Source organism: Dama dama, chromosome 20 (genome assembly GCF_033118175.1).
Source record: "Dama dama isolate Ldn47 chromosome 20, ASM3311817v1, whole genome shotgun sequence".
In the NCBI taxonomy this organism is placed as follows: Eukaryota; Metazoa; Chordata; class Mammalia; order Artiodactyla; family Cervidae; genus Dama; species Dama dama.
In genome coordinates this window covers 99,785,473-99,810,750 of record NC_083700.1, presented here as the reverse complement: position 1 = coordinate 99,810,750, position 25,278 = coordinate 99,785,473, and the positions used below count along the sequence as shown (strand labels likewise).

Below are 25,278 nucleotides of genomic sequence, written 5' to 3'. Positions count from 1 at the left end.
CGCTCAAACTATCACTGAGGCAGAGTAATAGCTGTCTTTTTGGCCTAAAGTTGGCTTTGCCGTCTCTGACCCTGTCTGCTTGATGGGAATACCCTCCCAGTGGTAATCAGTACTTTGGGGTCTCTTTTTCTCCTAGAGTTGAGATTTATAACAGTTAGGGAGCCCCAGAGTTTAGTTTATATGTCAAAAGTTAGAGTTGATTCTTCGTTTGTGGCGTCATAGGAAGTGGTTCTAGTGGAGGAACATGGGATTTGAAATCAGAAGATTGATAGTCGAGTCTTGGTACTTCAACTGCGGCCTGTTCAAATAATTTAATCTCCTTGAGCCTCATTCCCTTCTCTGTAAAATCTACATACTATCTACCAGGAATAGGAACGGAACCTGTGAGAAGTAATATATGACATGCATGGCACACACGGCACTGTTGCCGGCACAAACTGGAAGCTCAATGATGTTCATTCCAGTCAAACTATCTTCCTGGTGTTGTTCATCAGATGGTAAACAAAAACTGAAAGAGACCAAAACAAACATGGTATATTCCTAATCTTGAAGAAGTTCACGGTCTTTTGGGGGAAATAGAATAAAGACACAAACCACATTCCAATGTATTTAGCACTCTGATGGAAATATGGGCTGGCAGTCAATGCTCTGTGCTAAGCACTAGGGATACAGAAATAAAAAACTTCTACCGCAAAGAACACATATAGGAAGGAGACAGATAAACAATTAATGGTACTCAAATGATAAGTGCTGTGACAAGAGTAAGTATAGGGGGTCATGGGGACCCATTAAAGGAGCTCCTGAACTAGCCTTTGAAAGCTAGACTTCTCCAAGAAGAGGGCCCATGATGTGAATCTTAAAACATGAATAGGAATTAGCTAAGCAAAGAAATCAAGGAAGAGTTTTGCAAGCAAATGGAGTAGTATGTACAAAGCGTCAAGTGAAGAGCAAGCTTTGTGCAACCAGGGAACACATGTGATAAGGTCTGAGGGCAGGCTGGTTTGCAAACAATAGAAAGAAAAAGGTATTGTGTACCTTGGTAATGAGCATGGACTCGATCATTTAGGCCATGTCAAGTATCAGATGAGTTTTAAGCAGAGAAGTAATTCATTGAGGCTTAGATTTTAGAAAATCACTGTTTGGGTGGAAGTTAGGAAAAGACATTGGAGAAAGACCAGCTGGGAGGTATGAAGGAGAGACAGAAGGGTAATATTCCAGACAACAAAGAAGAGAAGCGAGATTAGAGAGAGGTGTGCAGGACTTGGTAACTGAGAGGTACAGAAGATGAGGAAGAGGGAGGAAACAAGGAAGAGTTTGAGGTTTCAGACCTGGGAAGCTAAGTTGACAGTAATACCATTACAAGACAGGTGGGGGTGAAAGAAAGAGTGATGGGTGGGGGAGAAAATGGCCAGAAAGTCATTATTAATTCTATTATAGACATGCAGAGTTTGAAACACTGAGTGTCCTTGAGGATCTGATCATCAAAGAGTTAGACAGATTGCCTTGGAGCTCAGGAAAGAGATCTGAGCAGAAAATCAAACTTTAGAAGGTAATTAAGGCACAGAATGGAGGAGAACTCTCAGGGGTAGCTCAGAGAGAGTGCAAAAGCTCCAAACATGCAAGCTGGGAGGAGGAACACTGGAGAGATCAGCAGGAGAAGAGATCAGCTTGAACAAGAGCATCCCAGGAGGCAGGAGAGCTTGACAGTGTAAGTTCAGGAAGCCACCATCTCCAAGGGTGCATATGATGCTAAATGCTATAGAGAGAGCAAGAGGAATTAAAACTGTTCAAAAGATGTAAAATGCCAAAGTTATTAGTGGCTTGGATGTGGGAAATCTCTGTGCAGTGATGAAGGCAGAAATCAGGTATCAGTGAGTTATGAGAAGTGAACTTGACTACAAAGAGAAGGACTGAGATGAGGAGATATCTAAGATTGGGCCATAAGGTGGACAGAGTGTTTTGTTTCCTTTGTCATTTTCTTAAGGTAAAAGAGAGTTCAGACTGTGTATTACACTGGGGGAAATCCAAAAGAGAGGGAAAGAGGTGCTATTGCATGGGCTCTGAGGAAGCAGACAGCAACAAAACTAAGAGCACCAGTCTTGAGAGGCAGTTTCAATAGAGCAGAAACAAAGGGGAAGATGTACGAATGAGGAGGATACAGATCATTTAACTCTGTGTGTGTGTGTATGCACTCAGTCGTGTCCGACATTTAACTGTGACCACCAGGAAATTCAAGATCACATTCCCATGGACCAGTCTCACAGCTTCTTTTTCACATCTCATGTAGGTGGTGAGGAAGAAGCTCTGATCATGTGATTGCAAATCAGATTTCAAATCTCAACTGGATAGAACAAGAAGTGTATGCCAGCCAAAAGAGATGCTATAGCATCAATGTAAAGTTCCCTGTCCCTCCCTTGTGCTCACAGAGCCAGCCATACATAGCCAGCTCAGCTGAGAAATACCTGAAGACTGAAAGGGGATCAATACAAGGATGTTTCTAAAACATCATCATAAAGTGACAAAACTGAGAAAAGATGCTGTGAGATCACAGGAGGTGTCATGGAACTGTGTCTGCAGAAGCCAGACCACCTTCTGGGGCCACATTTTAAGGGGACAATAGGTAAGTTGAAAGAAGTTATAATGAAATGTCTGGAAACATGATGTGAGGAAGAGTTGAGGCAAGTAGGGTGTTTGCCATGTGGAATGAAAGGGTAGGAGAATTCTGGAAGCTGAGGGCCTACTCTCTGAAAGGCTTTCCTGTGGAAGATGGATGAGACTTGTTCCAGATCCTAAAAAGTGCACTTGTAAATTATACTAGGGAGGTAAGTTCCAGCAAAGTATAACTAACTTACATTAGTGAGGGCAGATCATGGATAGGATCAACTGACCTGGGAGATAGTGAACTTGCTGACCCCATAAGAGGATCAAACAAAGTGTCACTGGGACCAGTCCTGCTGGTCAGGTAGGAAGGTCTCTGGTTCACTATCTCTGGAGGAGTTAGGACTTTGTCATCCTTCTATGCACTTCTTCTTTCAGCTTCATCTGGACCTGATGCCTGATGCCTGGACCATCGTAGTAGTCTCTCAGTAAGCATCCCACTGGTAGTCTTTGCCACATACTCAGGAACCAGAATGAGGAATGTGCAGAGGGATAGAAGGACCAGGAGGAAGTGAATGGGGAGCTCCAAGCCCACTATGAGCCTTCTTTCCATCCATCCCAAGGCCTGGCCTAAGGCTGTACCAGAAAAGAATGCTAGGATACCAATATCCTGTTTAGAAGCAGTTACATCTTTCCCCTTCCCAAATGAGAACTTCACAGCTCTTCCCACTTCTAATGTCTCCTTCCAGGCTCCAACTTCTATTAACTTGTCATCAACACCTTTATCTATCCTTACCAATGTCTTGACCTGTATCCTCACTGGGCTTCAAAGGAGAGTCAAATGCCTCAGCTCCATACAACAGCCTTCACTTTCTTCTACTTTCCTCTCCCTCAGTTGAGAAGCTCACCCAGAAAACAAATAAAGAAGGAAAGAATATGACAAAGAGACAGACAGATCACTGTTCACAGAGAAATCAGTGAACAGAGGAGGACAAAGATCAGGGAGCAGGCCTGGGTGGCCTGATGTAGATGGAAAGGAGGTGGAAGCAGGCAGGCACATAGTCAGACATGTGGAAAACAGGGTTGCCCAGGAGTGAGAGAGCATGCTTCAGTTCCCTGTCTCAGGCCTTTCTCCTTACCTGGTGCTGGGCTCAGGGTGGGATGCAATGGGGCCTGCTGGGTCCTCCTTTAGTATTCTGCTCCTGATCCTCAGGGAGAACAGATCAGATTTTTTTAATGAGCCTCTGTGGGATTCTCCAAGCCCCACAGCAGCCCTTCCAAGCCCCAAACTCACTTTTCACCCTCCCAGTGTAGCACTGAAGACCAAACACTCAAGAGTCTGATCCTCCCATCCCCATGCCTCCTGTTTCTTTCAGGCGCTCCCTACTCAGCTTTACAGTTCAAAGGGCCAGAAATATGAGTATCAATTAGAGCAAGTGCTTGGATTGAGAAATGGCAGTGGGGCTGGTGTGGCTGGGCAGGCGAGCCAGGGAAGGTTTCTATGCACCATAAAGAATAGGTTTGGGGGGCAAGAAAGGGCTATACTCTGCACTCATCCCCCAGGACCCTGTCTTCATCATGCCCTGCTGGGTACTGGTCTGCATTATATCCTGATATCTTAGGGTTTCAAAAGACTGTGGCATCCTGTAGAGAAGTGAATATGCCCTAAGAGATCCTTCATGGAACCTGGATCAGGATGAACAGCTGATAAATATTCCACATAGGAGCAATGGTGGTTTAATCACTAAGTCATGTCTGACTCTTGCAACCACATGGACTGTAGCCTACCAGGCTCCTCTGTCCATGGTGTTCTCCAGAATACTGGAGTGGGTTGCCATTTCCTTCTCCAACATAGGAGCAAAGCCTTGAACAATTCAAAGACCTGTGATCAAATCCTGGTTCTGCCACTTAACTGATGGTGCAGTATTGGACAAGATACCTGTAGTATTGGGCAGAATTCTGTTTGTAGCTCTTTTCTCCTTCTACACACTTCCTCTGGGTAATCTCATCCCCTCCAATGGCTTCAGTTTCTACAGAAGTGCTAATGACACTCAGATTCCTATCTTTAGAGCTTTCTCTTGAGCGCTAACCTCATCAATTCAATAGATAACGGGGGCCCCACAAGCTCCCTTAGTCCAACTAAACTAATTATCTGTCCTCCTGACCTCCTTTCCCAATCCCCTGTTCCCAATCTCAGTGAATGGCTCCATCACTCATTTGATTAACCAGACCTGGGATTCATCCTTGACTCCTCTGTCTACCTCAGCATTTCCTAATGAGCTACCTAGACCCATAGAGTCTACCTCATAAAGACCTCTTATTTAAAACCAACCTCTCATGTTCAGTAATTACTCTTTTATTTAATAGTTCAGTTTCTCATCAGTTCCTGCCTGAGTGAGTGCAGCAGCTGGTATCCTTCTCCTTCAATTTAGTTTCCACATGAGAGCCAGAGTGATCATTCCAGATGTAAATCTAATGTCACGGTTCTTAATGGATGATGTCATGCCTATTTTATCTCTATTACTACAAAATCTACCCTCTTTAGGCTGTTTTGAAGGGTATGATAGTTTATGTTTTGTTAATTTATTCCTAAGAATTTCATTTTTATGGAGTTAAAAATAATGTTCATGCACACTCAGGTGTTCAGTTGTTTCTGACTCTTTGCAACTCCCATGGACTGTAGCCCACCAGGCCCCTCTGTCCACAGGATTATCTCAGCAAGAATACTGGAGTGGGTTGACATTTCCTTCTCCAGTGGATCTTGCTGACCCAGGGATCGAACCTGCATCTCCTGCGGCTCCTGGATTAGCAGGCAGATTCTTTACCACTGAACTGCCTGGGAAGCCCATCATAAATAATATTATGTATTTAATTCTAGTTTCCAATTGTTCATTGCTAGTATATAGGAATAAAATTGATTTTTATGTGTTCATCCTGAACCCTGTAACATCATTAAACTAATTACTTATAGAAGTTTTAATGTAGAATCCTTGATTTTTTACATAGACAATTAGGTTATTTGAAAATAGATGCAATTTTACTTCTTCCTTTCCTGCATTCTCTTTCCTAGCCTTATTGTACTGGCTAAAGTTTACAGTGCTATTTTGAATAGGATTGTTGAGAGCCAGCATCCTTATTTTGGTACTGATTTTAGGAGGGAAAGCATTTAATCTTTCATCACTTTGTGATGTTAGTTGGAGGTTTTAATACAGATTTTTTTTTTTTTTTTTGGTTAGAATAAGGAAATTTACTTTTATTTCCAGTTCACTGAGATATTCTTTTTCAAATCATCAATGTGGAAAACGGACGTTTGTAGTCATAAACATTTGAAATAGCTTTATGCAAATATATCTGAATGATGCGTTAGTAGTTCTTGTTGTCAAAGGGATTCAGAGGGATGAGATGAGAGTTAGACCCTTTAAGATCTCTATGTGTTTCTGAGGCCAAAGTTGAGAGCTTAGTTGGTGGCACTGAGTTTGGGGAGTAGAAAAAAATCTCTCATCCTAGATGAAAGTAGTTAGAAAGCTTCCTGAGAAGAGACCCATACGAGGCCTTAATGAACAAGTAAGGGGATAGTAGGCAAGAGTGAGGAGGACACTCCAGGTGGAGTAGCCTATGCAAAGACTTGGGGAGACAGGACTGGCCAGAGTAAGGGATCATGTTGGGAGGTGGGGAAATTAGGTGGGCCTGCTGTGGCTTTCTACTGCCCTGAGAGCTCTGAAAAATAAGGTCCAATCGTGTCAGCAGATAATCCTCACATACACTTCCTTTTTATTTATTTATTTACTGGCCATGCCATTCAGCATGTGGGATCTTAATTCCCCAACCAGGGATCATATCTATCTGCACCCTGTGCTTTAGAAGCATGGCGTCCTAACGCCTGGACTGCTGGGGAAGTCCTCTCACATATCGTTTCTAATGGCCCCAGAACAATTCTTTATAAGCCCTCAGGAAACACAATCAGAATGTCTTGCTGACAATTTCATTTTTTTTTCCTCAGGAAAATCAAGGCTCCTCTTTCCTTCGGACTTCTCTTTTTAGAGGCTACGGCCTTCAGGCAGAAACCCTGGGACTAGAGTAGGCTCTTCCCTTCTCACAATCCATCCATATCACTCTTAGGGCCTATGTTCCCTTAATGCTTGGGGATTGCTAAGAGCTCTCTAGGCTGTCAACTCCCTTAAATTTATCTCCTGGGGAAAGTTGCTAATAAGCAAAATGCACTCTTAGCATCTAGTACTCTTTAGTATTTTCTCAACATCCAGATAATCCTTGGTTTACAAATAAAACTTGTTTCTAAGCAACTAAGTGCAATTAGAATATTTTGATAATTGAATCCTATTAGACTTGTAGAGAGCAGCCAATTTACAAGATTTATCTTGTATTGCTTTTTACAAAGCAATTAATATTTATCTGACCCCAGAGGAGATAAATTTAAATTTACTTTGATAGCACGAGTTTAATTCCTGGTTACTGTGGCAGCTGATATGATTCATTTCAATTCAGTTCAGTCACTCAATCATGTCCGACTCTTTGCCACCCCATGGACTGCAGCACGCCAGGCTTCCCTGTCCATCACCAACTCCCGGTGCTTGCTCAAACTCATGTCCATCAAGTCAGTGATGCCATCCAACCATCTCATTCCCTGTCATTCCCTTCTCCTCCTGCCTTCAATCCTTCTCAGCATCAGGGTCTTTTCCAACGAGTCAGTTCTTTGCATCAGGTGGCCAAAGTATTGGAGCTTCAGCTTTAGCAGTCCTTCCAATGAATATTCAGGATTAATTTCCTTTAGAATTCACTGGTTTGATCTCCTTGCAGTCCAAGGGACTCTCAAGAGTCTTCTCCAATACTACAGTTCAAAAGCACCAATTCTTCGGTGCTCAGCTTTCTTTATGGTCCAACTGTCAGATCCATACATGACTACTGGAAAAACCATAGCTTTGACTAGATGGACCTTGGTTGGCAACATAATGTCTTTGCTTTTTAATATGCTGTCTAGGTTGGTCATAGCTTTTCTTTCAAGGAGCAAGCATCTTTTAATTTCATGGCTGCAGTCACCATCTGCAGTGATTTTGGAGCCCCCCAAAATAAAGTCTCTCACTGTTTCCATTGTTTCTCCATCTATTTGCCATGAAGTGATGGGACCGGATGCCATGATCTTAGTTTTTTGAATGTTGAGTTTCAAGCCAGCTTTTTCACTCTCCTCTTTCACTTTCATCAAGAGGCTCTTTAGTTCCTCTTCACTCTGCCATAACGGTGGTGTCTTCTGCATATCTGAGATTATTGATATTTCTCCCGGCAATCTTGATTCCAGCTTGTGCTTCATCCAGCCTAGCATTTCACATGATGTACTCTGTATATAAGTTAAATAAGCAGGGTGACAATATACAGCCCTAACATACTCCTTTCCCAATTTGGAACCAGTCTGTTTTTCCACGTCCAGTTCTAACTGTTGATTCTTGACCTACATAGAGATTTCTCAGGAGGCAGCTAAGGTGGTCTGGTGTTCCCATCTCTTGAAGAATTTTCCACAGTTTGTTGTGATCCACACAGTCAAAGACTTTGGTGTAATCAATAAATCAGAAAGAAAGAAAGAAAGTGAATTCACTCAGTTGTGTCCGACGCTTTGCAACCCCATGGACTGTAGCCTGTCAGGCTCCTCCGTCCATGGAATTTTCCAGACAAGAGTACTGGAGTGGGTTGCCATTTCTTTCTCTGGAGGATCTTCCCGACCCAAGGATGGAACCCGGGTGTCCCCCATTGCAGGCAGGTGCTTTACCATTTGAGCCACCAGGGAAGCCCCTAATAAAGCAGAAAAGATATTTTTCTGGAATTCCCTTGTTTTTTGATGATCCAACAGATGTTGGCAATTTGATCTCTGGTTCTTCTGCCTTTTCTAAATCCAGCTTGAACATCTGGAATTTCACGGTTCAGGTACTCTTGAAGCCTGACTTGGAGAATTTTGAGCATTACTTTACTAGCATGTGAGATGAGTGCAGTTGTTTGAACATTCTTTGGCATTGCCCTTCTTTGGGATTGGAATGAAAACTGATGTGATTGCATTCCACTAATCTTGATGTGTGTGTGTGTGTGTGTGTGTGTGTGTGTGTTGAAGGTAGGACTCTGTGAAAGAGAAAGTGTTAGTTGTGCAGTTGTGTCTGACTCTTTGTGACCCCATGCACTATAGCCCACCAGGATCCTCTGTCCATGGAATTCTCTAGGCAAGAATACTGCAGTGGGGTGCCAGTCCCTTCTCCAGAGGATCTTCCAGACCCAGGGATCAAACCCAGGTCTCCTGCATTTCAGGCAGATTCTTTACTATCTGAACTACCAGGGAAGCCCTTATATGCTTTCAATTACCATCATTAGTATCTAACTCATATATTCTGACCTCACAATAAGCCTGATATTAACATTGTAGTTGACAAATACAAGCTACTGTTAATAAAGTAATGACTATTTTCTAAGGTATCTGGCTTTGAAGGCAATGACTATTGAATGATAATTTATACAATTATTTAAGTTCTAAGGCCTATTTCTACTTGAACCTAAGAATAATATTATGGTATAGTCAGAGTCTGATATGATCATTATCCCCATATCAGACTCCAATTTATGGATAGGGGCCTGAGCTCCAGAGAGATTAGGTGGTTTTTCCAAGATCAAATTATGTCAAGATTAAAGTCTGGGGCCCTTCCCCCTGTTCTCTAAGGTGGCAGAGGAAATTTAAGGGTAAGTCAGTTGTGGAAACCAACATACTCTTTTTGTAAATAAAGGTCTGGATTGCTGAAAGCCATGGTGGGTTAGGTACAATGGAAATAAGAGAGGAATCCATGAAAGTGAAGAAGAGCTAAAAGAAGAAGTGTGGAGGTGGACAGACCAGGGATGGAGAAGGGCTAGGAAATCACTCAACAAACATTTATTGAGAAGTTACTATTCCATTGCAAGATGCTACTTGCTTAGGCTATGAAACACTTGTGAGGAAGATCTAAAGTAGCCAATAGAGCTCTGACTTGATGGATCTGACCCTATAGCTGTGACTTAGAATCATAATCCTCAATATTTTGAATTTTCCTCAGTGGTATCCTATCCACTATCTCAGCTGAGCCTCAAAAAGCTCTCCTAACTCCTTGAGATGTGGCATAATATAACAGAGAAGAACCTGGGCTCTGGAACTATACAACCTGGGGTCAAATCTCAATTGTGTTACTTTCCAGCTGGGTGGCCTTTGCAACTTGTTTAATCTTGTGCCTCAGTTTTTTGTTTGTTTGTTTTAAATTTTATGAAGAAGATCATAACACATACCTCTGGAGTTGTTATAAGAATTACAATAAAGTACATATAAAGTACTTAGACAATGCTTGTCATGTGGAAAGTGATCAATAAAGGCAGTTATTATTTAGGCCCAAAGAATATTCTGGAACACATTGTACAGATATAAAAACTAAATCTCAGGGAAATGAGTGGACGTTTTCAAAATCACAGAAAGTCAATGATGTATTTCATCCCTGAACACAATTCTTTCTTTCCTACTGTTTCTAGTAGCCTATTTAAATGCAAAAGTATTTTTTTCTAGATATCTTCCCTATCCTAGGCTCCTTCTTCAGTCCAGTGATTTCAGTGAAAGTGTGGATGTCATAGACAGAGACCGGAGGCACAGCAGACAGCCCTCATCCGTGGCCTACTGAGTGTCCTCACTCACTCCAACTAACTTGAAGAAAGCCCTCTTTACATCCTTGTTCCGGAGGCTGTAGATGATGGGGTTGAGGAAGGCAGAAATGACGTTGTAGAATAGAGCCAACTTCTTGTCATCCTCTGGGGAGGCTTCAGAGCCAGGCCTCATGTACATGACCATACATGGAATACAAAACATGGTGACCACAGTGATGTGTGAGGCACAGGTGGAGAAAGCCTTGATTCTGCCCTGGGTGGAGCGAATCTTTAGAATAGCAATGAAGATGCGAACATATGAGGCCAAAATGAGGGACAAAGGAATCAGGAGCAAGATGAAGCCCAAGATAAAGTCCACTTGGTCATTGAGGGATGTATCTGCACAAGCCAACTTCAAGACAGCAGGAATTTCACAAAAGAAGTGGTTGATCTCATTGGGGCCACAGTAGGGCAGATTCATTGCAAAGACTGTGTAGACAAGGGCACAGGTGAGACCGCAAAGGGCAGAGCTGACTGCCAGGAGTACACACAGGGTTTGGCTCATCTTGACCCCATAATGGAGTGGGTGGCATATGGCAACATATCTGTCATAGGCCATAGCTGCAAAAATCCAGGTCTCAGTGATGCCCAAGGTTAGGAAAACATACATCTGGACCACACACCCAACGTAAGAGATAGTTTTACTCTTGCTTACTAGATGGATCAACATCTGGGGCACTGTGGTGGTAGCATAGCTGAGATCCAGTAGAGAGAGGATGCTGAGGAAGAAGTACATGGGGGTGTGGAGCCGTGCATCTGCTCTGATCAAAGTAACAATGAGACCATTGCCCAGGACTGTAAATAAGTAAAAGAAGAGGAAAAGAAAGAAAAGGATCCAGTTGGTTCTGGGATTTCTGGAGAAGCCCAGGAGGATAAACTGGGTTACAGAGCTTTGATTTTTCCAACTTTGGCTATGGGTGGCCTTCCTTCTGGGGAAAGAAAAGGACATATTCCTACATACCTTGTAGTCTCAGTGAGAGAATGCCGTGTAAGATCCACAGCTGCAGGGACTGAAGACATCTCAGAACTAAGCAAGCAATCAAACCAAGATATCCTCCTCCATGCCAGGGAACATTCTATCTAAATTGGCTTCACATTGCTATAGGCACTTGGTGGGGATTATAGAAATAATATTGATCTGTCTAATTAGCTTTAATAAAGTTCCAAGGGCCCTATGGAAAACACGTACATGGCATAAATCTTATTTTGAAGAACACACACACATACCCATCCCATACATCAAAGGAAGGAGGCTAGGGAAATATATAATGTTTTACAGTAAACCAGAAAGTTGTAGAGCACTCTATAGATCCTAAAGTCATTCTTTCAAATGTCAAGACAAGCAGGTGCTACCAAGGACAGTGTAAATGTGAAACAAACAAAAACCCTTGCTTCTTGCCTTTGCCTTCCTCTCTGATGCTGTACCTTTGAAAACCCACATACCATAAATTTTCAGAAAAAGGGGGAGTTTCAAGGAAGCTTTTATGGGAAAAGAAATCTTTCCTATAGAACTTTATTTCCCTCACTCCCACCATTCCAGCATTACCTGCAGTGGTTACAACTATAAAGATAAATTGATGTATAAAGACAGCCAGAGATTCAAGAATTGAAACCTAGAGAACATGTCTGTGCTCCTGGCATTTCTCAAGAAAATGAAGCTTATTTACCTGGAAATTAGGTGCCTGTGTGTCTCGAAGCTTTTCTTGAAAACTAGTAAGGACTCCTCCACAGCCATGTTGCTCACAGGAGAGAGTTGAACATTGGGTGGGAATGGATCTTCAGTGTGATTTGAACTCAATCCTCCATCTCACCTTGGCAGGCCTAGACAGCAGAACACAATGCTGACCAGTCCTTTTTTCGTAGCCCTTTTGCAACAGAACCATAACTGCTGGATACACACCTTTTCCAGACACCAAAGAAGGAAACAGTCTTTTTTGAAATGGCATTCCATGAAAATGTTTTAATAAATGTAATCTCATTTGATTATTACCACAACCCACTGAGGTCAATATCAATACTTCCTTTTCATAAAATCACCTGTCCAAGGTTGGGCAGAGTAAATGATGGAGCCAGGACTCAAAGTCCAAGTCCCAAATGTGTCCCTCACACCAATTTCATGCAGGGTTTAGCAGGTTTCCCTGATGGCTCAGACAGTAAAGTGTCCTCTTGCAAATGTAGGAGACCTGGGTTTGATTTCTTGGTTAGGAAGATCTCCTGGGGAAGGGAAAGGCTATCCACTCCAGTATTCTTGCCTAGAAAATCCCATAGACAGAGGAGCTTGATGGGCTATAGTCCATGCGGTCACAAAGAGTTGGACATAACTGAGTGACTAAGAACACACAAACACAAAATAGACCCACTTTAGGTAACATTGTGAGAGAAAGCTGACCTGTGTATCAACACTTTTAGAGAGCAGAAAATTCATTTTGCAAAACATTGCAAATTATCAAGTGTTTTTCATAGAGAATCTCAAAACTTTGGATCAGAATTTCAACATTTAGAGCATTGCACTGGCATGACAAGGCTGGCTGGTAGCTCACAATATGTGTTAAAATAACACTACATAAAGCCGTGGACAGGACTCAGGCTTGGATAAATGAGAAAAATGATATTACTACTCACATTAGAGGCTGTTTGCAGTAGTATAAGAGTTAGTGGATATGGTTCATGCTCTTCTCTCATTTAAGAATTTACTCAATTGTCATCTTTGCAGGGAAGACTTGAATCTTTCCTGATCATCCTGTTTGAATCTGAAATATCCCGTACACCATACATTTTCTGTTTTATCTATCTTCATAATAGTTAGCAACTTCTAATGTACAAAATGATTTTTTGAAATCATCAGTTTCCCTCACAAGAATTCAGGAATTTTTATCTTCTTGATTTATTGTATATTACCAGATTCTAGAGCAGTGCCTAGCATATAGGCATTTTAAATGTTGGATAAATGAAAGGGCTGAGTCCAAGCTGACCCACTAAGGGCATCAGTTGGTGCTATTTGTACTTAGGGGAGCTATCCTTGTTGCTGAACTTTGCTTCCCACTGAGCTAGCAATGGAGTTGACCACATTCTGAGGCTTTCCTTTGGATTTACATAGCTATCAACAGATTTCTTTCCTGGTGGCTCAGCGGTAAAGAATCCAGCTGCAATGCAAGAGACAAAGGAGACACAGGTTTGATCCCTGGGTTGGGAAAATCCCCTGCAGAGGGAAATGGCAACCCATTCCAGTATTCTTGCCTGGGAAATCACATGGACAGAAGAGCTTGGAGGGCTACAGTCTAAACGGCTGCAAAAGAGTCAGACATGACTTAGCGACTAAACAACAGATTTCTGAACTCAGACTGGTCCAGACCATTTACACACATTATCCATGGTCATCCCACAAAGTCAATACCTACTATTAGCTGCATTTTACAACTAAGGAAACTGATATTTATCAGAGTTAAGCAAAAAACCCAAGGGCCACCCAGAGCACTGTTTTTAACTCTTGAACCTGCAATTTAGAAGGAAAAAACACAAACTGGAGCTTCTCTATATGGAGAAAAGAGCTTATCAGTAAGGAATCCATGAAACCTTGTTATTTATGAAAGAATGGAAGAGACTGAGAAAGCTTAGCTGGGAGATTAATGAGGAACTTAAGAGATCTCACTAAATATTCTGATAGTTGTCATGCATAAAAAGGTAGAAATGTGTACTGTATATTCCTGAAGGGAAGAAAATTAGAACTATTTTGGCAAAAGTTGTAAAAAGGAAAATTTTAAGCTCAGTTACCAAAAAAAAAAAAAAAAAGCAAGAAACTTGTGGTGATTAATACTACTCAATAATGAGTAGTATCTTCATTTTTCGTTTTCAAGCATAAGCTATAAGGCCATGTCACTCAGGTGTAGTATCACTGCTTTGGATGTGAGATTATGATGTATTACATTAAAATTAAGCTTTGTCATAAACATCCTAAGATTCTAAAGCTCAATGACACCAAGATTCAGAGAATCTATCATTTTAGGGGTGACTTCTCACTATGTACCCAACCTCATAACAGAGTCTAGAGTCAAAACAAAATCATATGTTAATAATGAGAACCAAGGAAGTCTGAAAGAAAGTGAGAATACAGTATTTATCAACTGTAATATAAAATTTCAAAAGATAATTTAAAGTTCCTACTGTCTTATTTGTGCAGATATGGAACTCCTTTGGGAGCTATGATTGATACCTAGGAGGGGTTACTCTCCTGCTCCTGAGAAGGTCCCACCTAGTCTCTATCCAGAAAGAAGAAAAGAAAGCTTAGGAAAAATAGCAGACTACAAGCTGAAGGGAGAACACTATTATAAACCCTACATTAAATCTTTGTTATGCTTTCTTGTTTAAAGTTCTTTATGCTTGTGTCTTTGAGAGAATGTTCTAAGAATCAAATTGGGAAAATATAGACAATTTTAAAAGTTGTTAAGTAGCAACTATATTTAAATCACAGGAGGACTATACAACATCCAAGACAGAGTGGAGAAGAGAAACATTTCAGAAGAATATTTTCACTGAAGGAGAAGAGGAGTGTCTTCCCTGATCTTTCCTGTTCTAGTCTTCTTTCCATCCAACCCAATCTACACACTGCCAGAATGACTTTCAAACAAGGCAGAGATGATCATGATATTCCCCTGTTTACAAACCCTTAAAAAAAACTCTCACTATCTATGAGCTAATGCCTAAATTCCTTAGCTTGGTTTTCAAAACTCTTTGGAACTTGATTCTTACCTACCTGGCATTCTAGCTTTATTTCCTGTATTTTGATTCATCTTGTGTGCTTTATATGACTTGCTATCTAGGAATGGAATGGTTTTTGCTTTTTGATATGGTTGAAAAAATATTCATTTATGTCTGTGGCTGCTTTGCCTTACAACAAGAGTTGAGAAACTGTAATAGAGGTCATATATGTCCCACAGAACTTAAAATATTTACGATCTGGTCCTTTACAAGAACGGTTTGCTGACTCCAGCTGAAGGCAAACCAGCTCATTCATGACCCTCCAAATAGTCCAGGTCCCTTCACAAATCTATTTTCCGTGAGGCAGTATGAACCAAGGAGACAGTAGGGCTCTGGGGTCAAATTTGGTTTGAGTCTCGCTCTGCCACTTACCAACAGCACAACCCAGAGAAAGTCATTAACCTCAAATCCCATTTCATCATCTGCAAAAATGGGAGAATAGCATATAACTTGAAGGTTTTTGTGAAGGTTAAATGATATTTTAAGTGTATGTAAACTATAGCAATAAATGTCAGTTATTATTACTGCTAATGTTAAATCACCCTCCAGTTGAAATGTCCTCCCCTGCTTTTATCTCTTGGTAAAAATCCTATTCATGGAAGTATTCTGTGAGTCTCCTCATAACTTCTTCTTCCTCTGGGCTCTGATACACCTTTAATGTGCTTTTATTATTCCCCACACCCGTATACACACCAGTTTGTGGAACTCCTTGAAGATGAAAAACCATATCTTACCTTTCTATCTCCAATTCTTAGCACAATATATGGGTCATTGCTAATAAATGTCAGATTAATGCCTTTGTGAAGTTATGTCAATGGCATAAGAGTGAGTTTATTGCAAGAATGGACTCCCAGTCCCATGGTTTCCCCATCACTTTCTCTTTCAAAATCACTACCCAGGTCTTCTTTCTCGGTGACGTCTACCTGGGTTATCCATGCCCAGAATAACTAAAATCCTCTTCCTGGCAAGTTGGTAATTGAAATAACGTTAAAAGGGAAACAGGAAAAATGAAATCAAGAACACACAGGCAGTCCTTGTATTATCTTCCTCAAATGTGCTTCTCTTCCAGTCTTGGTCTGTGCAACTAGACATGTCATTAGGTAGGGGATGAAGCAGAGATAAAACCCATTTTCATTAAGCGCTCATTGTGGGCCAATTAGTTTACATCCAGGATAAGAAAATCATTAAGAGTATGGCACTACAGTCCACGAGGTCCAAAAGAGTCGGACTTGACTGAGTAACTGAATACAGCACATACAGCACTAGAATCAGACTTGGGTTTGAGTACTGACTCCATTGCTAATTAGCAGAGTGACCTTGGGAGTGTTACCTAAACTGTGTGTGTCTACATCTTCTTCTAGAAACCTGTGATAATGATAGCACTAATCTCAAAGGATTGTCTTAATGATTAATTGAAACAGCACATGTGAAGTTGCTTAACACTAAGCCTGCAGAGTATTGTTCTAAAGTGAGTAGCTATTATTATTATTACTATTTTAACCCACAACAAGTCTTTCTAAAAAACTATGAATTTTTAGAAAAAAGGAAATTGGGAAACAGGGTAGCTTTTCTGATGTTGCACAGCATTAAAGGGCATAACCCAGGTCTTTCTCCAAAGGCCATTCTTCACTGGGCTCTGCTGCTTCTGCACCATCTACAGGTGATGCTCTGTCAGGACTATTGCTGACAGTGATCTGGTGGGAGAACCCGTCCCAGGATTCTGGTTTTGTCTTTCATGCCCCTTACCTGTCTTTTTTACCCTCACCTTATCCCAAGTCCAATACACACCCTTCCTCCACACCCATGTGCCATAACTGCCTTGGGTATAAGAGAATCCTGTTTTAGCTACTCTCCAGAAGTTGCCACATCTCAGCAGCTCCCTGGGAAATACCTAGTTGGTGTATTAATGAGGCCCATGGGTATTGGGGATCAAAGAGTCCCTAAGGGTGCAGACAAATAGATCCTGATGTCACCTCAGGAGCCTTCTAATCCTAAGGGATACCATTCTTCAAGGGATTGTTCAGTAAGGAGGGAGTCATCTGAATAGAGAAAGAAGGGCTGAATGTGCCCCCAAAGGAATCCTAAGATTGGGGGGGAACTAGAACTACAGAAAGGAGAAGGCAATGGCACCCCACTCCAGTACTCTTGCCTGGAAAAATCCCATGGATGGAGGAGCCTGGTGGGCTGCAGTCCATGGGGTCGCGAAGAGTCGGACACGACTGTGCGACTTCACGTTCACTTTTCACTTTCATGCACTGGAGAAGGAAATGGCAACCCACTCCAGTATTCTTGCCTGGAGAATCCCAGGGACGGGAGCCTGGTGGGCTGCCGTCTATGGGGTCACACAGAGTCGGACACGACTAATGTGACTTAGCAGCAGCAGCAGAACTACAGAAGCGGTGTGAAGTTTTGTCCCTTTACTCAGGCCTCCATGTGGGGGCATGCTAGATGAGTACAGTTAGGCAGTTAATACCAGGACCCAAGTTTTAGCTGCTCTGCTGGTATTTCCCCCCATTTATCCGGCATGAAGTGATGGGACTGGATGCCATGATCTTAGTTTTTTTAATATTTAGTTTTAAGTCAACTTTTTCACTCTCCTCTTTCACCCTCATCAAGAGGTTCTTTAGTTCCTCTTCACTTTCTACCAATAGAGTGGTATCATCTGCAAATCTGAGGTTGCTGATATTTCTCCTGGCAATCTTGATTCCAGCTTGTGATGCATCCAGCCTGGCATTTTGCACAATGTACTCTGCATATACATTGAACTGTGGTGTTGGAGAAGACTCTTGAGAGTCCCTTGGACAGCAAGATCAAACCAGTCAATCCTAAAGGAAATCAACCCTGAATATTCATTGGAAGGACTGATACTGAAGCTCCAATCCTTTGGCCACCTGATGCAAAGTACTGACTCATTGGAAAAGACCCTGATGCTGAGAAAGATTGAAGGCAGGAGGAGAAGGTGATGGTAGAGGGTGAGATGGTTGGATGGCATCATTGGCTCAATGGACATGAATCTGAGCAAACTCTGGGAGATAGTGAAGGATAGGGAAGCCTGGCGTGCTGCAGTCCATGGGGTCACAAAGAGTCGGATACGACTGAGCCACTAAACAACAACAAAGTTTCTTTAACTAATAAATGTTGCAGAAAGCAAGGGTTTTATGATCCAACCTTGATAAATATTATGTTAAATAGAGTCAGTGTTATATTTTCCTTGTTTTTAATAGCTCATTTACCTATTTGCTTCCTATTTATTCATTCATCAAACATTAATTGATGCTTACTGTCATTGCATGTCAGACCTAATTCTAGGTTCTGTGGATGCAGGCATAAATAATGCAAGTCCCAGTCTAGTGGGGGAGAGACACATACTTAGACAAGGATGCTATAAGGTCCTGCTGGGAACACATTCAAAACTGAAAGAGTGGCAAGCAGGTGGTCCAGGCTCTAAAGACAGTCTCCGAATTCTCAAGACTCTTTACTATTGCATGAAGCATGAATAGAACAATGTTTCTAAGCCTATTTGGGCAAGAAATCTTTTCATCACAAAATGTTTCATAGGACCAGAGTTTCAAGTAAGGTCCTTGAAAAATGCTTGTCTAGAGAAAAAAATCTAATTTCTTCAACACAATGTGCCAGGCCCTACCTGTCACATCTACTCTCCTCTGTCTGGGACTGCATTCCAGCCACTCTGCCCATTCTCCAAAACCTCCATGTCTCTAGGCTTTCAGCATCCCATTTCCTCTTCCAGAACACTTCAACCTCTGCTCCCTGCCCTTTAATCCAATTATCAAACTTCTACTCACCATTTGAAGACCCAGCAGAACTTCAACTCTGTCTTTAGAGCCTGGACCACCCCCTTGCACTCTTTCAGAGCTTTGAATGTTTCCAGCAGCATCTTATAGCATCCTTGTCTTAGTATGTGTCTCTCCCCGACTAGACTGGGACTTGCATTATTTATGCCTGCATCCACAGAACCTAGCATTATGCCTGACATGAGATGCCAGTAAGCATCAATTAATATTTGATGAATGAATAAATGATGCCAACATCATGGCTCACTTTCTTTTCTCTGATAACAGATATTTTTCAAGTCATCTTTATTTCTTTCTGCTATAAAGACAATCTGTGCTGATTGTAGAAATTTTAGAAAATAGAGAAAAATATGACCAAAAATAAAAATCAATTGTTATCTTACTACCCAGAGAGAGCCAATGTTAACATGTTAATATATATCTTTTCAGGCTTTTAAATATGAATGTATGCATATTTTATAAAAATTGGATTAACTTTATACATACAATTTTACATTTTGAATTTTTCCACCTAACATTATATCATACTTTTCACTGTGATTGACTAATGCTTTAAATATGATAAATAATATTAGCTGCAAAGTATTTCATAAAGTTGACATATGATATTTGCAGCTGTTTCCAATCATTCTTTTTTAATATTTACTCTACTATTTATTTTATTTTTTACTTCTTTGAGTCTTAGTTGTGGTATGCAGGATTTTCATTATGACATGTGGGACCTTTCACTGTGGAGCACGATTTCTCTCTAGTTGAGGCCCGCAGGCTCTTTTGCCCCACAGCATGTGGGATCTTGAGCTTCCCAGGTGGCCCTAGTGGTAAAGAACCTCCCTGCCATTGCAGGAGACATAAGAGGCTGGGGTTCCTGGGTCAGGAAGATTCCCTACAGGAGGGCACAGCAACCCACTTCAGTATTCTTGCCTGGAGAATCCTATAGACAGAAGAGCCTGGTGGGCTAGAGTCCATGGGGTCACAAAGAGTATGACACAAATGAAGTGACTTAGCATGCACATGTGGGATCTTAGTTCCCTGACCAGGGATCAAACCCACGTCCCCTGCACTAGAAGGCAGATTCTTAACCACTGGAACACCAGGGAAGTCTTCCAATAGTTCTTTGATGAACATATTTGAACAGAAAACTTTGTCCATGTTTCTGACTTTGTTCTTAGTGTTGCCAGGAAAAGCCAGTTCTGACTCCCTGTTGGAACTGTCACTTTGACTTGCTTTTCATTGCTTTTGTTATTATAATCATACATAATGGCCTGCCTCGGAATCTTGCCCCTCTCACTCAGTTCAGTCACTCAGTCGTGTCTGACTCTTTGCGACCCCATGGACTGCAGCATGCCAGGCTTCCCTGTCCATCACCAACTCCCAGAGCTTACTCAAACTCATGTCCATTGAGTTGGTGATGCCATCCAACCATCTCATCCCCTGTCATCCCCTTCTCCTCCTGCTTTCAATCTTTCCCAACATCAGGATCTTTTCCAGTGAGTCAGTTCTTCATATCAGGTGGTCAAAGTATTGGAGTTTCAGCTTCAGCATCTGTCCTTCCAATGAATATTCAGGACTGATTTCCTTTAGGATGGACTGGTTGGATCTCCTTGCAGTCCAAGGGACTTGCCCCTCTGCCTGACTATTAAACTAAAGTGCCTTTGTTCAGAACTCTGTACTTGTGTAGATGGCAGGAAGGAAGAAATTAACACATTCCCTACCTAAGACTTGCCATTCTGGGTGATATTTGCAAGATTAAAAGGTCTTTTTATATTGTTTCCTCACCTCCCCCCATCTCTGATCTACAAAACAACCTGGTATCCAGACCCTGATAGATGATATGGTTCTTTTGAGACATCAGTCTGCCATCTTCTCAGTCAGCAAGCTGGGACTCTAACATTAGGACAAAGTCCTAGAAGTGAAATTTCTGGACCCGATTATAACATTGTGAAGGTTCATGATACAGATTATTATATGCTTTCCATACGATATTCTTATTAAGTAAATGAATATATGTAAAATTCTTAAAACTTTATTGGCACAAAAGTGTTTAATAAGTACAGACATAATTCCTTATTTAACAGATATATTGAGTGCCTACTCTGTGGAAGGCACTGCTCTGAAAAGGTAAAGCCAATAATATTCTTTTCAGTAACAAACATGAGTGTAAGTCTTACTGCACACTGCCCAGCATTGGGCATCATCATTTTCATAAACTTTGCTAGTTTGATGATGAAAATGATTCAATTCATCTTTATTAATAACAAAAGCAAAACATTTCTTCCATGTGATGATAGCTGAACAAGATGTAATCCTTTTTATCTCCTTGACATTCTTATCTGGAGAATTCTATGTACAGAGGAGCCTGGCAGGCTATAGTCTATGGGGTCACAAAGAGTCTGACATGACTGAGTTGCACACATACTTTTTGTATCTGCCAGTGTTTCTTACATTTTACTAGTCCAAATCCATCAACTCTTCCACTCACTGACTTCATCTTCCCTCTCTGACTGGGTGGACTGTTACGCCTTCACTCATAAAATATCCATTGAAGGCCAGTAGGTAAGCAGCATGGGCTAGATTCTAGGGATACAGCACTCAACTAGATAATCATGATCCCTGCCTTGTGGAACTTGCTGTCTAATAGAGAACTCAGAACCATGTGCCTTTGTTATTATGAGAGGTACAGCGTGCTTTGGAAGGTTAACGCACTCTGGGAGCTCAAGGAAAGGCTTCTTTGAGCAGCTGCAGTTTAATCCAAGACCTGACAGATGAATAGGACATCAATGGCATAATGGGGTGAGGTTAAGTGTTAGAAGCGAAGGCATAGCCTATGTAGAAACCCTGAAATGAATGGGAAAGAGCATGACACATTCAAGGCAAAGATAGAAATCCAACTTACTTGGAGTGAGAGAAAGAGGAGCAGAGTGACCTGAGATGAGTCTGGGAAGGCCACGGGGGCCAGATTGTACATGGCCTCATTCACCCTGTCTCCTCCCTTGGCCAGGAATCCTGCAATGTCTGTGTCCTTGCCCTTCTCTCCAACTGACCTAACACCATGAGTGCAGTTTCTGGAGGGTATTGTACCTTTCTCAAAATTCAGCTACAAGCCATTCCCCAATGCTCATTCCTCTGTTTCAATCAAAGATTTTAATGGCTCAGATACCCTTTTTTTGTAAACCACCAAGACTAGAACAAGATGAAAATAAAAGATTGATATGCTTGGAAGACATTACCTGGTAGGTCTGTCCCCAAAGGCCTGAATAAAGTTGAGATTCCAGGCTGGGCATAGGGACGGGGAGGTACTGGTCCTGGTGGGTCATATGAATGAGTGTTTAGGTCATTGACTGTATCATGAGTCTTGTTCCTCTGACCCCCCCAGCACCTCTTTCACAGCCTCATTCTGGGGCCCTGCCCCAGCCCATCACCTTGAGGAAAGCCCTCTTCACATCTTTGTTCCGGAGGCTATAGATGATGGGGTTGAGGAAGGCAGAGATGACATTGTAAAACAGGGCCAGCTTCTTGTCCTCTTCTGGGGAGGCCTCTGAGCCAGGCTTCATGTACATGACCATGGCAGGCACACAGAACATGGTGACTACAGTGATGTGGGAGGCACAGGTGGAGAAGGCCTTCAGCCGCCCCTGGGCTGAATGAATCCTTAAGATGGCAATGAAGATATTGATGTAAATGACAAGGATGAGAGAAAGTGGAACCAGGATGACACTAAAGCCAAGAATGAAGTCTACCTGGTCGTTGACTGAGGTGTCTGCACAGGCCAGTTTCAAGACAGCAGGGACTTCACAGAAGAAGTGGTTGATCTTGTTGGGACCACAGTAGGGCAGACGCATGGCAAAAACAGTGTAGACAAGAGCAGAGACGACACCCCAGAGTCCACAGAACAAGACCATTACCCTACACAGCCGTGGACTCATGATGACCTTGTACCTGAGTGGGTGGCAGATGGCCACATACCTGTCTATAGACATGATGGCAAAGAGCCAGGACTCAGTAATGCCTAACACCAAGAAAATGTACATTTGGGCCACACAGCTGGCAAAAGAGATAGTCTTCTTCTGGCTTGCCAGATGTGCCAACATCTGGGGCATAGTTGTGGTGGTATAGCCCAGATCTAACATGGAAAGGGTGACAATGAAGAAGTACATGGGTGTGTGGAGGTGTGAGTCCAGGGAGATGAGGATGATGATTAAACCATTGCCCAGAATGATCAACAGGTAGGTGGTCAGGAAGGCTGAGAAGAAGAGAGGAGTGGTTCTGGGGCTGAAGGAGAAACCCAGAAGGATGAATTCAGTCACACAAGACTGATTAGTCTCTTGCATTGTGTTCTATTTCTGAATGAAAAAGTAAGACACCAATTTAGACAGAAGATTAGCTAAACTATGTACCAGGATAAGGGTTGCGGATGGGGTTGGGGTAGCGGTCAGTGTCCAGTTATAATGAAACATCATGATCCCCCACGACAGGTTATTTTACCTCCCCTTGTCCACTGCCACCACTTTCAGGAAATTTATGAAGAGGGAAGGGCTTCCACATCTAGCCTGGCTCTGCCTCTGACCCACCAGCAATTGCCCATCTCAGCCTCACTTTACTCAGCTGTGAAGTGAAAGCACTGGTTAGGTGATCTCTACCTCCTCTTAGCATCCTCTTCTCCTTAGTAAGGCAGCCAGCTGTTTACAGATAAACATTGTCATACAGATATGCAATTTGGCACATTACAGTGAGAAAAACTACTTGGTCTTGTTGAGGACATCAGTTTATTTTTCCACTTTAATTATACCCTCAGATTGCTCCCGGTGAGGACAGCTCTCTGACCAACACCTACTCCATCACAAGTCGTGGTGTGTTAGAAGGCACACTGAGTGCTAAGTCCCAGTTTTAAGGTTTATTAAGCAAATGACCTTGAGTAAGCACTTTACCCTGCCCTCTAACCCTTTGAGGCCACTTTCTTGAGTACAAAATGAGAGTAATTATCTCTTTGTTACAAATCTGCTGCAAAGGTTGAACGGTATTTTGGCATGAAAGCATCATACAGAGGACCTAATGTGACAGATACATAATAAATGTAAATTGCATTTCTGGATGGTTCTCCATATACAGGGACTAGGATTCAGGTCCAAGCTATGCAAGCAAACATCTTGAGAACTACTTCACCATATTTGGTGCTCACAATCAATTTTCACTCCCCTAGATGCCTACCTTCTGTTTCTTCTCCCCACAAAAGCCAGCATTTCATTCCATCCTTTAACTTCTTACTGACTCTTAGCTCTTCCCCAACTTAGCCTTCCTGAACCTTTATTTCTTCATGGAGAACAGGAAGGAGCCAGCATCACTGAAGAGGCGTCATGTGTATTGTCAGTACTCAGGGAATGAAGCAATCTTGATGCTGTCAGTATTATTCCTTCTCCTGGTACCATTTTATTGGACTCATCCTACTTGTTCTCCAATCTGCTTGTTTTCCTTCAGATACCATTAATGAGTCTTCACAAGAACCTGTGTCTACATTCACTACACTGGATGGTTTCTTGACTTTGTTTAAAGGACTGCACGCAGTTGGAACCTCCCTTATGCTATGCCCTTTTCTAAGACCTTCACAGACATTATCCAGTAGCTGACAGGTAATTATTCTTATTAAATCCCTTTCACCATAGAGACTTTGTAGGTCACATTGTACCCACAGGTTGGCCTCAGTTTCCATAGAAAGTATTATGTATTTGGGGCACGTGGTCTACAAGAAGAGAAACCATACAAGAGTGTGGAAAGGGTGAAAGATTTAGAGACAGCGTGTTTTATTTGAATCCTGTCTCTGGCTTTACTCACTATGTGAACTTGGGTTGTTAGTTTACTTCCTAGGTCTCAGTTACCTCAACTGTAAAATGGGAATAAAAATATCTACCTTATAAGTCACGTTCTTCCTTAGAGGAATTCCAAAAATATGAGAATATTCATTCTTGGGGCCAAGAGTTGACAAATGTGCTGCCATTTCTAAGTTTTCAGTTTTCCCTTATAGTCAATGAATGTGTTTGCTGTTTAAGAGTCTGGTTTCAGCCCATTTTGTCTGCCCTGGACTTCAGAGTACCCGTTCTAAAACAAAAATCTGACTGGGCTCCCCCTTCAATCTTTTGGTGACTCCCTTACCTACAGGGAAAAGACTAAGAGAGGTAGACAAATACCCTGGCTTCACTCCTTAAAGCAAGGCTCAGTTTTGTTTACCAGACTCCAAGGTCGATCAGACACTTTAAAGAGATCTCCAGCTGCTGCAAGGACTGAAACGGCATCACAGTGGCCTGAGATGCCAGGTACAAGGAGGAGACATAGACAGGAGATGCATTCCAAGTCACAGAGGGGTTTTGTCACAGAGATGAGGACCCAGAACTCCAGGATGCCAGCTGGCCAGCTC

The 25,278-nt window shown here is 42.0% G+C and overlaps 2 protein-coding genes across 2 annotated transcripts; both read right to left on the bottom strand.

The window, feature by feature from the left end:
- Positions 1 to 10,276: 10,276 nt before the first annotated feature.
- On the bottom strand, positions 10,277 to 11,254 carry LOC133040002 (olfactory receptor 2A5-like). Its single transcript, XM_061119758.1, has one exon. It carries the CDS (start codon positions 11,252 to 11,254, stop codon positions 10,277 to 10,279), a length of 978 nt encoding a protein of 325 aa, XP_060975741.1.
- Positions 11,255 to 22,261: 11,007 nt separating this feature from the next.
- On the bottom strand, positions 22,262 to 23,200 carry LOC133041492 (olfactory receptor 2A12-like). Its single transcript, XM_061122199.1, has one exon. The coding sequence runs from the start codon at positions 23,198 to 23,200 to the stop codon at positions 22,262 to 22,264; it is 939 nt and encodes a 312-aa protein (XP_060978182.1).
- Between the last annotated feature and the right edge of the window lie 2,078 nt (positions 23,201 to 25,278).

Excerpts from the sequence above, each read along its gene's own strand:
- LOC133040002 (XM_061119758.1), bottom strand. The coding sequence starts at position 11,254 with ATGTCCTTTTCTTTCCCCAGAAGGAAGGCCACCCATAGCCAAAGTTGG.
- LOC133041492 (XM_061122199.1), bottom strand. The coding sequence starts at position 23,200 with ATGCAAGAGACTAATCAGTCTTGTGTGACTGAATTCATCCTTCTGGGT.